This window comes from Pristis pectinata, chromosome 14, assembly GCF_009764475.1.
Source record: "Pristis pectinata isolate sPriPec2 chromosome 14, sPriPec2.1.pri, whole genome shotgun sequence".
Lineage (NCBI taxonomy): Eukaryota > Metazoa > Chordata > Chondrichthyes > Rhinopristiformes > Pristidae > Pristis > Pristis pectinata.
Window position 1 is genome coordinate 48,989,826 of NC_067418.1, and position 14,702 is coordinate 49,004,527.

The window sequence follows — 14,702 nt, forward strand, 5'->3', positions numbered from 1 at the left end:
AAAATGCATCAGTTTGCACTTGTCTGAGTTAAAATCCATCAGCTACTCCTTTGTCCACTTTCCCGGTTAACCCAGATCCTGTTGTAACCGTAGGCAACCTTCCTCACTGTCCACTACACCACCAATTTTGGTGTCATCTGTACGCCATCTGCAATCTCATCCATATTATTAATATATATGACAACAAGGGGACCTTCATCTTTCTCTTTTCTTTATCTGCCCCCACCACCACTGTTTCTAAATCCCACGTGGAATGAATCCTCTATCACACTGATTCAGGTTTGCTAAGAATATCCAGCTTTAAAACTAGATCCTGCTGCTTTTCTCCTTGGGCTGGAGATTTGTATCCAGACTCCTCGTTAGCAATATGCAGACAGACGCCATTTGCGGAAAGCTTCCAAATTGGCCGTGATGCCTCTTGTAGTTGGATAGCTGTCATTATAGGCTATCCACCTCAGGCTCCTGTATCTTCTACCTGATGGAAGAGGAGAGAAGAGAGAATGTCCCGGGTGGGTGGGTCTTTGATTATGTTGGCTGCTTCACCAAGACAGTGAGAGGTATAGCCAGAGTCCATGGAGGGGAGGCTGGTGTTCATGATGCGCTGGGCTGTGTCCACAACTCTCGGCAGTTTCTTGCAGTCCTGGGCAGAGCAGTTGCCGTGCCAAGCCGTGACGCATCCAGATAGGATGCTTTCTATGGCGCATCAATAAAAATTGGTGACTGTCAAATGGGGCGTACCAAATTTCTTTAGCCTCCTGAGGAAGTAGAGGCGCTGGTGAGCTTTCTTGGCCCTGGCGTCCACGTGGTTGGACCAGGACAGGCTATTGGTGATGTTCACTCCTAGGAACTTGAAGCTGGAGTCCATGGCCTCCAGATTGTGGGCAGGAGTGATGCACCATCGTTCTTTGGGTGACTGCACTCCACCTTTGGGTCTGGGGATGAACAAAGATGTCGTCTGTCGATGTGCGCATCTGGAATGTCCTCATTTGACTGTAATCTTGTACGCAGGTCAGTGATTGGTGGGAAGAGTACATTTACCTCCGAGGACGTGGGCCCATCATGGTGAACAGCAATTACTACGCAATGGTGAGTGGGCCTGCAGTCAGAGTGGGCAGGGCAGTTATGACGAGAGGGTGGGATGGTGTGGGGAGATGGTGTTGGGGAACCGTGGCTTTTGAGTTGGGATCTGGTGGCTTAGTTTGGGGGACAGGGAGGAGGTGAGCTTGGGTGCAGTTTTTGGATTCAGGGCGGCAGGGGGGGGTGGGGTTCGTATCAGGGAGGGAATAGGTGAGTTGAACCGTGTCCAGATTAGGTTGCAGAGAAACCGCCTAAAGAAGGTTGACCAGAAGATGGGAGTTTGAAGGAGAAGGGTGGAGAGATTCAGGGGCGGAATTTTGTTTCTATTCATAGAACATAGAACGGTACAGCACAGAACTGGCCCTTCGGCCCACAATGTTGTGACGACATAGCTAATCCCTCCTACCTACAGAATGCCCATGTCCCTCCATTTTCCTTGCATTCATGTGCCCATCCAAGCCCCTCTTCAAAGCCCCCAATGAATTTGCCTCCACCACCCTAACAGGCAACGCATTGAAGGCATCCACCATTCTCTCAGTAAAAAACGTACCCCTCACGTCTCTTCTGAACCTGCCCCCCTCTCACCTTAAATGCCTGCCCTCTGGTATTGGATCTCTCAGTGATTGGAAGAAGATATTGCTTCATTCGCAGGCTGAGCCAGCATTTAATTCCCGTCCCCAGTTGCCCTTGAGAAGGTGGTGGTGAGCTGCCTTCCTGAATCACAGCAGTCCTTGAGGTGTGGGTATATCCACAGGTTAGGGAGGGAGGTTCCTGGACTTTGACCCAGCCACGGTGAAGGAACGGGGATATATTTCCAAGTCAAGATGGTGTGTGGCTTGGAGGGCAACTTCCCAGTGGTGGTGTTCCCCATGCTTGTCCTTCTAGCTGGTAAGAGGTGGTGGGTTTGGAAGGTGCTGTCTGAAGAGTCTCGGTGAGTTGCTGCAGTGCGTCCTGTAGATGGTACAGACTGTATGTCAGTGGTGGGGTGAGTGGGTGCGGATGGGGTGCCTATTGAGCGAGCTGCTACGTCCTGTGTGGTGTTGAGCCTTCTGAATGTATTTTAAGCAAGCAGCTTATGCTAGAGCTCTTCTTGGATTCTGAGTTTGGGACAAGTTAGGATAATTGTAAGGGAGCAGGATGGATGGGAGCCAGAGGATGGTGTAGGTGGCAGATTCTGAAGACAACGTACGGTGAGATGAGAGGTGGTAGTGGGGCAGATCTGGGTGGGCTCAGCGCCCGATGCTGTAGCTGAGGCTTGGCCCATAGGTGGGAAAATGGCGATGGGGAGGGGGTTGATCTGCGGGGCACAGCAGAGGTCGCAGTGCAGTGAAGCAGCGGCAGGATGCAGCGGGTCTGGTGCAGAGCCTGGCGCTGGATGACGGGGGGGGGGGAGAACCGGACGACTGGATCAGCCACGTCAAAGAGCGAGGGCAGGCCGAGGAGAGATAGTTCACCGTGGGCTGCCAACACCCGTGACGCCATTGTGTCTGGGCGCACGTCCAGGGCCTTGGCAAGGAGCAGGAATCTGATCGGCGGAGAAGATCAGGAAGGACCTGCAAGGGCTCAAAACGGCCGACGCCGTTGGGAACTAGGGTTTGGAGCGAGGTTGACCTGTGGCTCTGGGGCAGCTCTGCCCTGCCCTGTTTCCGTTCCGTGGATCACCGAGATGCCCGTCTCTTTTTCCAGGACTACCTGTACATTATTCCAACGCGGTCGCAAGCGGCTCGAGCAGGGAACACCATCCACGCCATGTTGCTCTACCGGCGTAAACTTGACCGTGAGGAGATCCGCCCCGTACGTATGCTCAGGGACTCTCTGGCACCGCACCCCTTCCCACCCCGAACCTCATCTTATCCCCTGTTAATGCCTCCCCCCCCCCTTTGTGTCCCTCACCCCTCTTCCAGCCCCTCTTTCCCTCACACTGGCTCCTGTCCTCCCCTCTCTTCCTTCTCTCCCCCCCTGCCACCCCCCCCCCCCCCCGCATCTCACCTTCTCTTTTCCTCCTCCCTGAACCTCTCCCGCTCTCGTGTCCACCGTCACCCCTCGGTGAGCTTGGAGACTGGAAAAGAGTCAAGGTCAGCGACACGGGGCCTAAGCGTACCCGGCAACTGGGGCCGGACGTTCCCCATCTCCGCCGGTGTCAGGCTAGTGCCCGCGTCCTGCCGGAACTCAGAGGGTCGGCCGGCATCCGTAGAGGGAAATAGGAGAGTCGACCTTTCGGGCCGAGACCCTTCACTTGGACTGAGAGGGTAGAGGGGAGAGAGAGCCAGTATAAAGAGGCGGCAGGTGGATGCAGGCGAGGAGGGGGCGCCTCCCCACCTCCCTCCCTTTATTCCAGGCTTCACCTCCCTCTCCGGTCAGATTCCATCGTCTTTCGCCCTTGGCCGCTTCCACAGATCATCTCCCAACTTCTGACATCATTCCCAATCTCCCCCTCCCCCATCCATCACCCCCTCCTCCCCCGACACCCGGATCCACCTATCGCCCGCCGGCTCTTCCCCACCCCTTCTCTCCTGCTCCACCTCTCCCCCCCTCCCTATACCGGCCACCTCCCCTCTACCTTTCAGTCAAGGTGAAGGGTCTCGACCTGAGACGTCGACTGCCCTTTTTCCTCCGCAGATGCTGCCTGACCCGCTGAGTCCCTCCAGCATTGTGTGTGTTGCTCCAGGTTACAGCATCTGCAGTCTCCCGTATCTCCCTCACACTGTCACTCACTCTACTCTTACTGTGACCATCACACACACACACACACCCACGCTCACTCCCAGGGTAGCTACAGCATGATTAACATAGGACAGTACAGCACAATACAGGCCCTTCGGCCCACAATGTTGTGCCGACCTTTAAACCTCACCTAAGACTATCTAACCCCTTCCTCCCACATATCCCCCTGTTTTAAATTCCTCCATGTACCTGCCTAGTAATCTCTTGAATCTGACCAATGTACCTGCCTCCACCACGGCCCCAGGCAGCACATTCCACGCCCCAACCACTCTCTGGGTGAAAAACCTCCCTCTGATATCTCCCTTGAACTTCCCACCCATTACTTTAAAGCCATGCCCTCTCGTATTGAGCATTGGTGCCCTGGGAAAGAGGCGCTGGCTGTCTGCTCTATCTATTCCTCTTAATATTTTGTACACCTCTATGATGTCTCCTCTCATCCTCCTTCTCTCCAAAGACACACACACACACACACACACACACACACACACACACACACACACACACACACACACACACACACACACACACACACACACACACACACACACACACACACACACACACTCACTCACTCCCAGGTCAGATGCAGCCTCTGTGTAGAATAATTATGTATGAAAGTGTTTAACTTTCCATGGCTTCATAATTTTTTAATCCTGTCTGATTTTTGCTGTCTCCTTGTTTTGTGTCTCTTTCTCTTGCTCCTTTTTCCCCCACCCCTTCCTGTCTTAAATTGGAGTCTCTCCACCCCCCCCCCCACCCCACCCCACCCCACCTGACCCCACCCAACCCAATGCCCGCTGCCCATCCCTGTGTGACTGTGGGGGCACCCTTGGCATGACAGATTTACCTGCAGGACACTGCGGTTCCCCTCTGCTCCGCGCAGTTTGAGTGGCTGTTTAACACGACACGCATCCCCTGCCAGTGTTCAGGTAAGACGGTCGTGGCGGGGTTCGGTTCAGGGCTTACGAGCGCTAACGCCAGGTGGCCGCGGTGGGGCGAGGAGCCCCGGTGTCCTCGGAGACCCCAGCCTCCCCCCACCTCTCCCCCACTGCCCACCTGGCGAGGCTTTCCCCAGCCAAAGTTCAGTCCCCCGTGTGCTCTTCCCCAGTACCAGCGTATCTCCACTTCCACCGCTGTAGGGGAGCCCAGGATAAGGGGGTGGACTTTTCTCTAACTTGATGATTCTGGACCCTGTAAAGGACTCGGGTGCACCATCAATGTGCATCGGCATCACCAATCCTGCTTCTGCAAGGGACCTATGTAATGACCTGGGCTGCTTGTTCAGTTTTACCGTCTATGTGTCCTGTTTATGTGGCTGTGTAGGATCTCTCCTCCTTGTTGCTTTTCTCTGTCTCTCTCTCTCTCTCCGTCTCTCCCCAGAACCTCTTATAATGTGAACCTCTGTGGCATACCCACTCCATTTCATTCCCCTCTGACCTGCCTAAGTTATAATTTATTTTTTAATTTTCTCTATGTGTTTTTTGACTCTTACTTTTCAGCTTATGGGTCAAAGTTCAATCCCCATGTGCTCCTCCCAGTACGAGCGTATGTTCAATTCCAGTCGTATTCCAGGTTTAGAGACAGGTACAGTTGCATCCTGACCAATCTCTCCAGCTCTTTCCTGCCCCTTAATGCTTGCTGCCTTTTGCTTCCTGCTAGATTAGGTGAAATGGAGGGGGTAATCATGGTACAGAAGACAAATTGGTGCAGAGATGTGCATGAGTGAGGCTGTTAAATGCTCCCGGGTCGGTGGAAGGCACGGTAGTGTAGGGCGGGCACGGTAGTGTAGCGGTTAGCGAGACGCTATTACAGCGCCAGCGACCCAGGTTCAATTCCCGTCGCTGTCTGTGTAAGGAGTTTGTACGTTCTCCCCATGTGTCTGCGTGGGTTTCCTCCGGGTACTCCGGTTTCCTCCCACATTCCAAAGACGTACGGGTTAGGAAGTTGTGGGTGTGCTATGTTGGTGCCGGAAGCGTGGCGACACTTGCGGGCTGCCCCCAGAACACTCTACGCAAGAGATGCATTTCACCGTGTGTTTCGATGTACATGTGACTAATAAAGAGATCTAAAAAGGGTCGGGGGGGTGGGGGTTAACATCTCAGGAGCAGCTGTGAGTGACAGAGTGTGACATTTCTGTTATCCAGTGGCACTTACATGCAGTTTGAGAGACGTTGACCCATCAGGTGACCCGCCCTGTGGCTACTCTTTGTACCCTGCGACGTGTAGGACTAGGGCTGGGAGAGACTCTAAAACATTCCCCTTCCCCTTGGGATTACCAGCTGCAGCCCCCAGAGGGTATTCCAGGAGACCCCTCTTGCATCAGATGATGGCTGACCCCGTTTCGTGGTAGCTCCTGTGTGGTCGGAGAGGGCCTGAGGGAAGCTTGTTCAGTCCACAACCCCTGCCCTACACTTGTGAGGAAGGTCCTGTCAGCTGGGAACCCGTAATGGCGGGGTGGGAGGGTGGGAGGGGGTGCGCCCTCGGGTGGGATGTCGCCGTCAGAATGCGTTGGGTAACCTGTACTTAAAGTCGGATGAATTTCTCGCCAAGGTTCTTGAACGGACCCTCCGCAAACATGTTGTCTGGGGAACTCTGAAAGGACAAGCTCTCTGCAGAGGTTAAGGAACCCCCACCGATCACTGCTACGCCACTCCCAGCCCAGCTGCACCCCCCCTCCCGTCTGTCTGCTGCTACCCCTCCCCCCACTCTACCCCGCATCCCACCCCGCACCCCAGCCCCCCGTCTGTGTCTCTGCTTCCCCTCATCCACCTCCTCCCTCTCCATTTGTCTGGCTTGCTTCCCTTCACACACCCCACCCCACCCCACCCCCCCCAACTGTCTGGCTGCTCCCTCCCACGCACCACCCGTCTTGTCTCTCTGGCTGCACACCAAACCCCCCCAACCCCACCTCCCCCTCAGTCACCCTACCCCTCCCCCCCATCTGATTGCAACCCCCTCACCACCACCCCACCCGCTCTTCCTCTCCCAGTCTGCCTGTCTGACTGCCGCCCATCACCCACCGTCCGTCTGCTAACCCACCCCCCTCACCGCCTGCCCTCTCCCCCCCCTTCCAATCACGCTGTTGTTGGCTTGGCACTTGGAGGCGAGAATGAGCATGAGGTGTCCGCTGTGTTGCAGCTCTGTGTCCGTCCATGTCTGTCCGCTTCAAACAGATCGCAGGGGGCGGGCACACCAGAGACCGCAGTACCTCCCGGGGTGTCTTTCCTCCGATGCCCCTCTCCCCCCTCCGTTCCTCTGGTTGCCTCGGCGGTGTTGGTGAACGCTGGACAGCTCTCCCGCGCCTCTTTCTGACCACTCCTCCCTCCCTCTCTCCCCTTCAGACACCCTGCAGCACCTGAAGGACAGCAAGCACATTGCGGTGTACCACAGGGGCCGCTACTACAAGGTCTGGCTCTACCACAGCGGCCGGCTGCTCAGACCCTGCGAGATCCAGGTGCAGATGCAGAAGATCCTCGACGACCCGTCGGAGCCCCAGCCCGGCGAGGAGAAGCTGGCGGCTCTGACCGCCGGTGACAGGTGAGAGGCCTGACCGGGTGACCGGCCCCAGGGGCTGAGGGACGACCTTTGCTCTCCGTAACCCCTGACCACCAGCTCAATCCACCGTGAGCTGCAGATTGAATGCCCACCAAAGTCCGCAGATCCCGGGGCAAATTGACCGGAACGGATTGACTCGCGAAAGTCAACGAATTAAAAACAGAAAGCTCATGGAAACGCTCAGCAGGTCGGGCAGTGTGGGTGGAGAGAGAAACAGTTGATGTTCCAGGTCTCCGTCAGTGAGAAAGGGGTGGCAGACTGAAGTGTTAACTGGCTCTCTCCACCGCTGCTGTCTGACCCAGAGTGACAGATGGGTACAGTACAGAAACTGCCCTTCGGCCCATCAAATCCACACACCGACCATCGACCACCGAGCCGAGCGTTTCTGGTATTTTTATTTCAGATTTCTGGCGTCTGCAGTTTGATTTTCATTTGCTGAGTTTATTGAGGTTGACGTACAGATCAGCTGTGAGGGTTTTTTATTAGTATTCAGTTATGGGCTGCGGGCATTCACTGTGCATACTGAAACCGTTCGGCAAGACAGGCAGCATCTGCAGTGGGAGGACATCCCAGACCCCCTTCCATCGATGTCATTGGTTCCTGCATGGACTGCAACAACTGGGTCTTCCTGCAGCCCAAAAGGGATGTCTTTAACCGTGACACTGGCCAACACAACCTTCGGACTCATGGCAGCAGACAACTGTATTAGCCCACCTAATTATACTGTGCTCTTATCAGCACTACCCTCCTCTTCACCCCCTGACCTGAATGACCCCTCCTCTCTATTGTTGCTCCTATTTGTATTCCAGTTGGGCAGTTCATGGATAACGAACGGACTAGAACAAGAGCCGCGAGGTGATTTTGCAGCTCTATAGAACTCCGGTCAGACCACACTTGGAGGATTGTGTTCAGTTCTGGTCGCCTCATTATAGGAAGGATGTGGAAGCTTTGGAGACGGTGCAGAGGAGATTTACCAGGATGCTGCCTGGATTGGAGAGCATGTCTTATGAGGATAGGTTGAGCGAGTGAGGGCTTTTCTCTTTGGAGAGGAGGAGGATGAGAGGTGAGTTGATAGAGGTGTACAAGATGATAAGAGGCATAGATCGAGTGGACAGTCAGAGACCTTTTTCCCAGGGTGACAATGGCTAACATGAGGGGACATAATCTTAAGGTGATTGGAGGAAGGGGGATGTCAGGGGTAAGTTTTTTTTACACAGAGAGTGATGTGTGTGTGGAACGCACTGCCGGCAGAGGTTGTGGGGGCAGATACATTAGGGACATTTAAGATACTCTTAGATAGACACATGAATGATAGAAAAATAGGGGGCTATGTGGGAGGGAAAGGTTAGATACATCTTAGAACAGGATAAAATATTGGCACAACATTGTGGGCCAAAGGGCCTGTACTGTGTTGTAGTGTTCTATGTTCTGTTTGTACAGACTTAGTCAATGTCAGTCTAGTGTAGTCAAAGTAGACTTGTCAAGTCTACTATGTCCCTGGCTCAGAAAATGTACAAAAATCACTCGATGTGGTAACCATGCCTCCACAGTATTGCAATGGATGGCATCAAAAACACAGAAGACTGACAAGAAAGAACAATTACTAAAAGTGGAGAGAGTGAGAGAGAGAGAGAGAGTGTGTGTGTGTGTGTGTGTGTGTGTGTGTGTGTGTGTGTGTGTGTGTGTGTGTGTGTGTGTGTGTGTGTGTGTGTGTGTGAGAGAGAGAGAGAGAGAGAGAGAGAGAGAGAGAGAGAGGGGGGGGAAACTTGTTCTGCCATTGGTAAGAACAAACATACGTACGTCAGTCAGACTTCTGAATTTAATAATGTTAAGGGAGCTCGATCGTATATACGGGTGTCCATAAGATGGGCATTGGTAACCTGGGGACTGCTTATAATTTCATTAGCATTTTGGTCATTCTTTGAATCTAACAGCTGTTCGCTTGTGTCTCTACTGTTCCCAGCAGCTGTCCAGTTAAATAATTCTGAAATCCATCCTCTTTTCTGGCCCAGTGTGGTTAACCTCGTGTTTACTTGCGTTGAAATCAACCTGCCACAGTTTTTCCCACCAGCTGAGTGTCTCTTTGTAATCTTTCTGAACTTTCTGTACGGCACACTGCGCCACCAGACTTTGATTCATCAGAAACCTTGGGACGTGGCCCTGTGTCGTTTGAATTGTAGAACGGGTGGCATGGAGACAGCAGTCAGTGCTCCAGGGATCTGGGTTCGATCCATGACCTGGGGTGCTGTCTGTGGGGAGTTTACCGTAGGTTGGCTGCTGTAAATTAGTGTTGGTAAAAAAATGAAAGGGCCGCAGATGGACATCAAAGACGGTAAGCTACAGGGTTACGGGGGAATAGGACTGATGGGATTGCTTTGCTGGGAGCTTGCATAGACCCAATGGGCTGAATGTTCAGAGAATGTGATGTATCAACCCATTGTGTATTAATAAATAGTTGTGGCACCAGTGCGGGGATCCTTCTGGGACACCGCTAATCAATTCAGCTTCCTTCAACTCTGTCTTTTGTCTTGCAACTAATCTGGCAGAGGTGGCACGGTAGTGTAGCGGTTAGCGTAACGCTATTACAGCACCAGCGACCCAGGTTCAATTCTAGCCGCTGTCTGTAAGGGGTTTGTAAGTTCTCCCCGTGTCTGCATGAGTTTCCTCCGGGTGCTCCGATTTCCTCCCACATTCCAAAGACGTACGGGTTAGGAAGTTGTGGGCGTGCTATGTTGGCGCCAGAAGTGTAGCAACACTTGTGGGCTGCCGCCAGAACACTCTACGCAAAAAGATGCATTTCACTGTGTGTTTAGATGTACATGTGACTAATAAATAAATCTTATCCTGATCTGCCTTCAATTCCACGAGCACTACTAGCCTACAGTCTGCTGTGTGTGACCTTATCAAACACCTTCAGGAAGCCCATTTAACATATCATGTAACGATTGCAGATGCTGGGATCCAGAACAAAAAACAAGCTGCTTGGAGGATCCCAGCGGGTTGAGCAGCATCTGTGGAGGGGGGATAACCTCCAGCCTCTACCTTCACCCTCCCCTGCTCCGCATGCCCGTCATCCCCTCAACTCACCTGGGTCCACCTATCACCCGCCAGCCCCATTCCCACCTCCCACCTCCTTGCACCAGCCATCTCCCCTCCACACCCTCAGTGCTGATGCAGGGTCTCAGCCTGAAACCTCGACCGCCCCTCCGCCTCCACAGATGCTGCCTGACCCACTGGATTCCTTCAGCAGTTAGCTTTTTGCAAATCCCCACCTACTTTAGCTACTTCCTCAGAATGTTCCATTTAATTTGGTAGACGTAACCCATTACAGCACTGAATCCAGTCGAGAACCTTGGTGTCATCAAGGTGTCTGCTGTGACTGCACTTGGCTGTGGAAGGGTGCAGAAGGGAATGCATTTGCTTCTCCCTCCACCTCCACAGATGCTGCTCGACCTTCTGAGTTCCTCCAGCAGTTTGTTCTTTGTTCTGGATCCCAGCATCTGCAGTCTCTCGTATCTCTATACGTTAAATTGGGCTTCCTGAAGATGCCAGAAGAAGATTCTGTTGTAGCTGTGCTTTGATTTCCACACACCCAGTCCTCACAGCTCCCTGTCTGAGCCAGCTAGGCCAGAGCAGGGTATGATTCTGACACTTCTTTCACAAGATCACCGTAACTGCCTCTGGTTGCTCAGATGCTAGATGGATCCTGCGGGAACGAAGGCAACCTATTTGATGCTTTGTCCGTTAAACACAAGAGTTACCCAGCTCTCCATCGTATTGATTACAACATACTGTATTGATGACTGAGGAATGTACTGTCCGATGGGTTGATTGCACTCGGTACAGTGCAGGATTATTGGTCCAAAGACTGGGGAGCAGGAAGGGTGAGGGTGACGCACACCAGTACCGGCTGGTGTGTCAGCCTCTGGTGCTCACTGAGTGTTCACAGTGTGGTTTACCTCCTGTCACCCTAGGGTGCCCTGGGCCAAAGCTCGCCGTTCCTTCTTCAGCCAGGGGAGGAACAAGCTGTCACTGGAGGCCATCGAGAAGGCGGCTTTCTTTGTGACGTTGGACGATACTGAACAGGGGTTTAGGAAGGAGGACCCAGTCGCCTCGCTGGATAATTACGCAAAATCGTTGCTTCACGGCAAGTGCTACGACAGGTGGGTGGTCCGACTGTGGGGTAAGGGGTCAGACTGTGGGGTGAAGAGTCAGACTGCGGGGTGAAGGGGTCAGACTGTGGGGTGAAGAGTCGGACTGCAGGGTGAAGGGGTCAGACTGTGGGATGAAGAGTCAGACTGTGGGGTAAGGGGTCAGACTGTGGGGTGAAGAGTCAGACTGCGGGATGAAGGGGTCAGACTGTGGGATGAAGAGTCAGACTGTGGGGTAAGGGGTCAGACTGTGGGGTGAAGAGTCAGACTGCGGGGTGAAGGGGTCAGACTGTGGGATGAAGAGTCAGACTGCAGGGTGAAGGGTTCAGTGTGGGGTTGGACTGTGGGGTGAAGTGTCAGACTGTGGGGTGGGACTATGGGGTGTGGTGGTCACAGTGTGGGGTGGGGTGCTTTGGTCAGACTGGCACAGGGCAGTCATACAGTGGGGTAGGAAGGGTGGGTGCAGAGGAGGTGTTTTGGAAGGATTCAGCGTCCAGAGCTGCTGAGCTGGAGTGGATTTGTGGAGGGTCTCTGAGAGGGTAGACGGTGTTGTGATCGGGTCACCTCAACCTCACTTGGACCATCTCCGATGTACAGCCAATGCTTCTATGTGCCACACTCAATGTCGAAGTCCATCCACAATCCCTTCACTTGGAGCAGATGGCAGAATGGGCCTTGGACCCACCCCACAGGACAAAGGTCTCCCCACCTGCCCCCACTGCACCCACTCTGTCATCAGACAGTAACGTCTCACCTCCTGTATCTCGGGAGCCGCCTGTTGGCAAACTCAGACGTGGATGGGGAAGTCCACCTCCTCCTTCACGTGGTCAGCTCAGCTACGGGCTGACTGACGGAAAGGAAGTCAAGGCATCAAACCTGAAACAAACTCGTGCCCAGAGGGCAGGTGATTCCCTGCGTTCCTCGCAGGCCGGCGCAGTGGCGCAGCAGGTAGTGCAGCTGCCTCGCCTCACAGCTCCAGCGCCCCAGGTTCGATCCTGATCTTTGTTGCTGCCTGCGCAGAGCTCGCATGTTCTTCCCATCGCTGCATGGGTTTCCCTTGGGCGCTCTGGTTTCCCCCGCACGTCCCGAAGATGTGCAGGTCGGTAGGGTAATTGGCGGCTGTAAATTGCCCCTAGTGTGTGGGTGGTACAAGTGTCGGGAGGGTATTAATGGGCATGTGAGACAGAATAGGTTACAGTGAAAACTGGGCGAATGGGAACCGATGGGATTGCTCTGAGGGCTGGCATCAATTCAATGGGCTGAGTGGTCCCTTTCTATCCCTTGTGGAAATATATAATGATCTGAGTGATGGACTACTTACAGAGGGCACTTCAAAACCACTGGAAAGATAAGACCAACCTTGTCTCTGCAAATTCCTCCAAAACCGCTGGATAGGCATAGAACAGCACAATACAGGCCCTTCGGCCCGCAATGTTGTGCCGACCTTTAAACCTCACCTAATACTATCTAACCCCTTCCTCCCACATAACCCTCTATTTTAAATTCTTCCATATGCTTATCTAGCAATCTCTTGAATTTGACCAACGTACCTTCCTCCACCACCCCAGGCAGCGCATTCCATGCACCAACCACTCTCTGGGTAAAAAACCTTCATCTGATATCTCCCTTGAACTTCTCACCCATTACTTTAAAGCCATGCCCTCTTGTATTGAGCATTGGTGCCCTGGGAAAGAGGCACTGGCTGTCCACTCTATCTATTCCTCTTAATATTTTGTACACCTCTATCATGTCTCCTCTCATCCTCCTTCTCTCCAATGAGTAAAGCCCTAGCTCCTTTAGTCTCTCCTCATAATGCATACTCTCTAAACCAGGCAGCACCCTGGTAAATCTCCTCTGCACCCTCTCCAAAGCCTCCACATCCTTCCTATAATGAGGCGACCAGAACTGGACAGAGTACTCTAAGTGTGGTCTAACCAGAGTTTTGTAGAGCTGCATCATTACCTCGCGGCTCTTAAACTCGATCCCTCGACTTATGAAAGCCAACACCCCATAAGCTTTCTTAACTACCTTATACACCAGCAAACCTCTGCAGATGTATCAGCAAACTTCTCCCAGGCCAACTTCCCCAACACTGAGTGCTATACTACACCTTGCTGGCTTCACCATAGATACCGGATCGCTTGCCTGCCCAACACCAGACTCCTGAACAGACACTCCACTCCCACTCCAATCCAGCCGAATGGAGAAAAAGATTCCTCTTCCCCAACTACCCACCCACCCTTCCATCAAATCCCTGCATCCTCATTGCTTGTTCCCTCATCGGTTGTTCAGAACCCAGACAACTGGCATGGAAGAGGGTCAGCCCCGACCCCAAGGGAATAAGAGAGAAGATCAGGGGAGAGTGGTGTGGGGGGGTGGGGGGTTGGTGGGGGGGGGGACCTGGAGTGGAGCGCTGCTCATTGTGAGCAGGGGTGGTGTGTGTAAGAGGATGCAGTTGGACATGTTTCTGCACTGTGTTTCTGAGAGCGTACTTCTTTATCTACAGGTGGTTCGACAAGTCCTTGAGTTTTATCATTTTCAAGAACGGTAAAGTGGGTCTGAATGCTGAACACTCCTGGGCAGATGCACCCATCATCGGCCACTTGTGGGAGGTGGGTTTCCCTTTGGCTTTCTTCTGGAGGTTAAAACAACAACAATGTTCCTTCTTTACATATTGGTATTGGTTTATTATTGTCACTTGTACTGAGGGACAGTGAAAAACTTGTCTTGCAAACCGATTGTACAGGTCAATTCATTACAGAGTGCATTGAGGTAGTACAGGGTGCACTGAGTTAGTACAGGGTACATTGAGTTAGTACAGAGTGCATTAAGGTAGTACAGGGTAAGAACAATACTAGAATACAGAGTAAAGTGTCACAGCTACAGAGGAAGTGCAGTGCAGGTAGACAATGAGGTGCAAGGTCATAACAAGGTAGATCGTGAGGTCAGTGTCCATCTCATTGTATAAGGGAACCGTTCAATAGTCTTATCACGGTGGGGTAGAAGCTGTCCTTAAGCCTGGTGGTCTGTGCCCTGAACAGGGGTTTAAGAAGGAGGACCCAGTCGCCTCGCTGGATAATTATGCAAAATCAGTGTTCCACGGCGTGCCAGGACAGGTAGGTGGTCCGACTGTGGTGTGAAGGGTCAGACTGGGGTGGGTGGTCCGACTGTGGGGTGGGTGGTCCGACCGTGGTG

The 14,702-nt window shown here is 53.0% G+C and overlaps 1 protein-coding gene across 4 annotated transcripts in view; it reads left to right on the forward strand.

Moving 5' to 3' along the window:
- Positions 1-14,702, forward strand: part of LOC127577636 (carnitine O-palmitoyltransferase 1, liver isoform-like) — a 53,402-nt gene that overhangs the window by 25,422 nt on the left and 13,278 nt on the right. For 3 of the 4 annotated variants that reach the window (XM_052028979.1, XM_052028981.1, XM_052028980.1), the window contains 6 exons: positions 1,009-1,086; positions 2,764-2,871; positions 4,643-4,730; positions 7,143-7,338; positions 11,331-11,519; positions 14,014-14,119. In XM_052028979.1, coding sequence (XP_051884939.1) covers positions 1,009-1,086; positions 2,764-2,871; positions 4,643-4,730; positions 7,143-7,338; positions 11,331-11,519; positions 14,014-14,119 — 765 coding nt within the window. Of the gene's footprint in view, positions 1-1,008; positions 1,087-2,763; positions 2,872-4,642; positions 4,731-5,300; positions 5,386-7,142; positions 7,339-11,330; positions 11,520-14,013; positions 14,120-14,702 lie in introns of all 4 variants that reach the window. The other variant, XM_052028982.1, reaches the window with a different exon arrangement.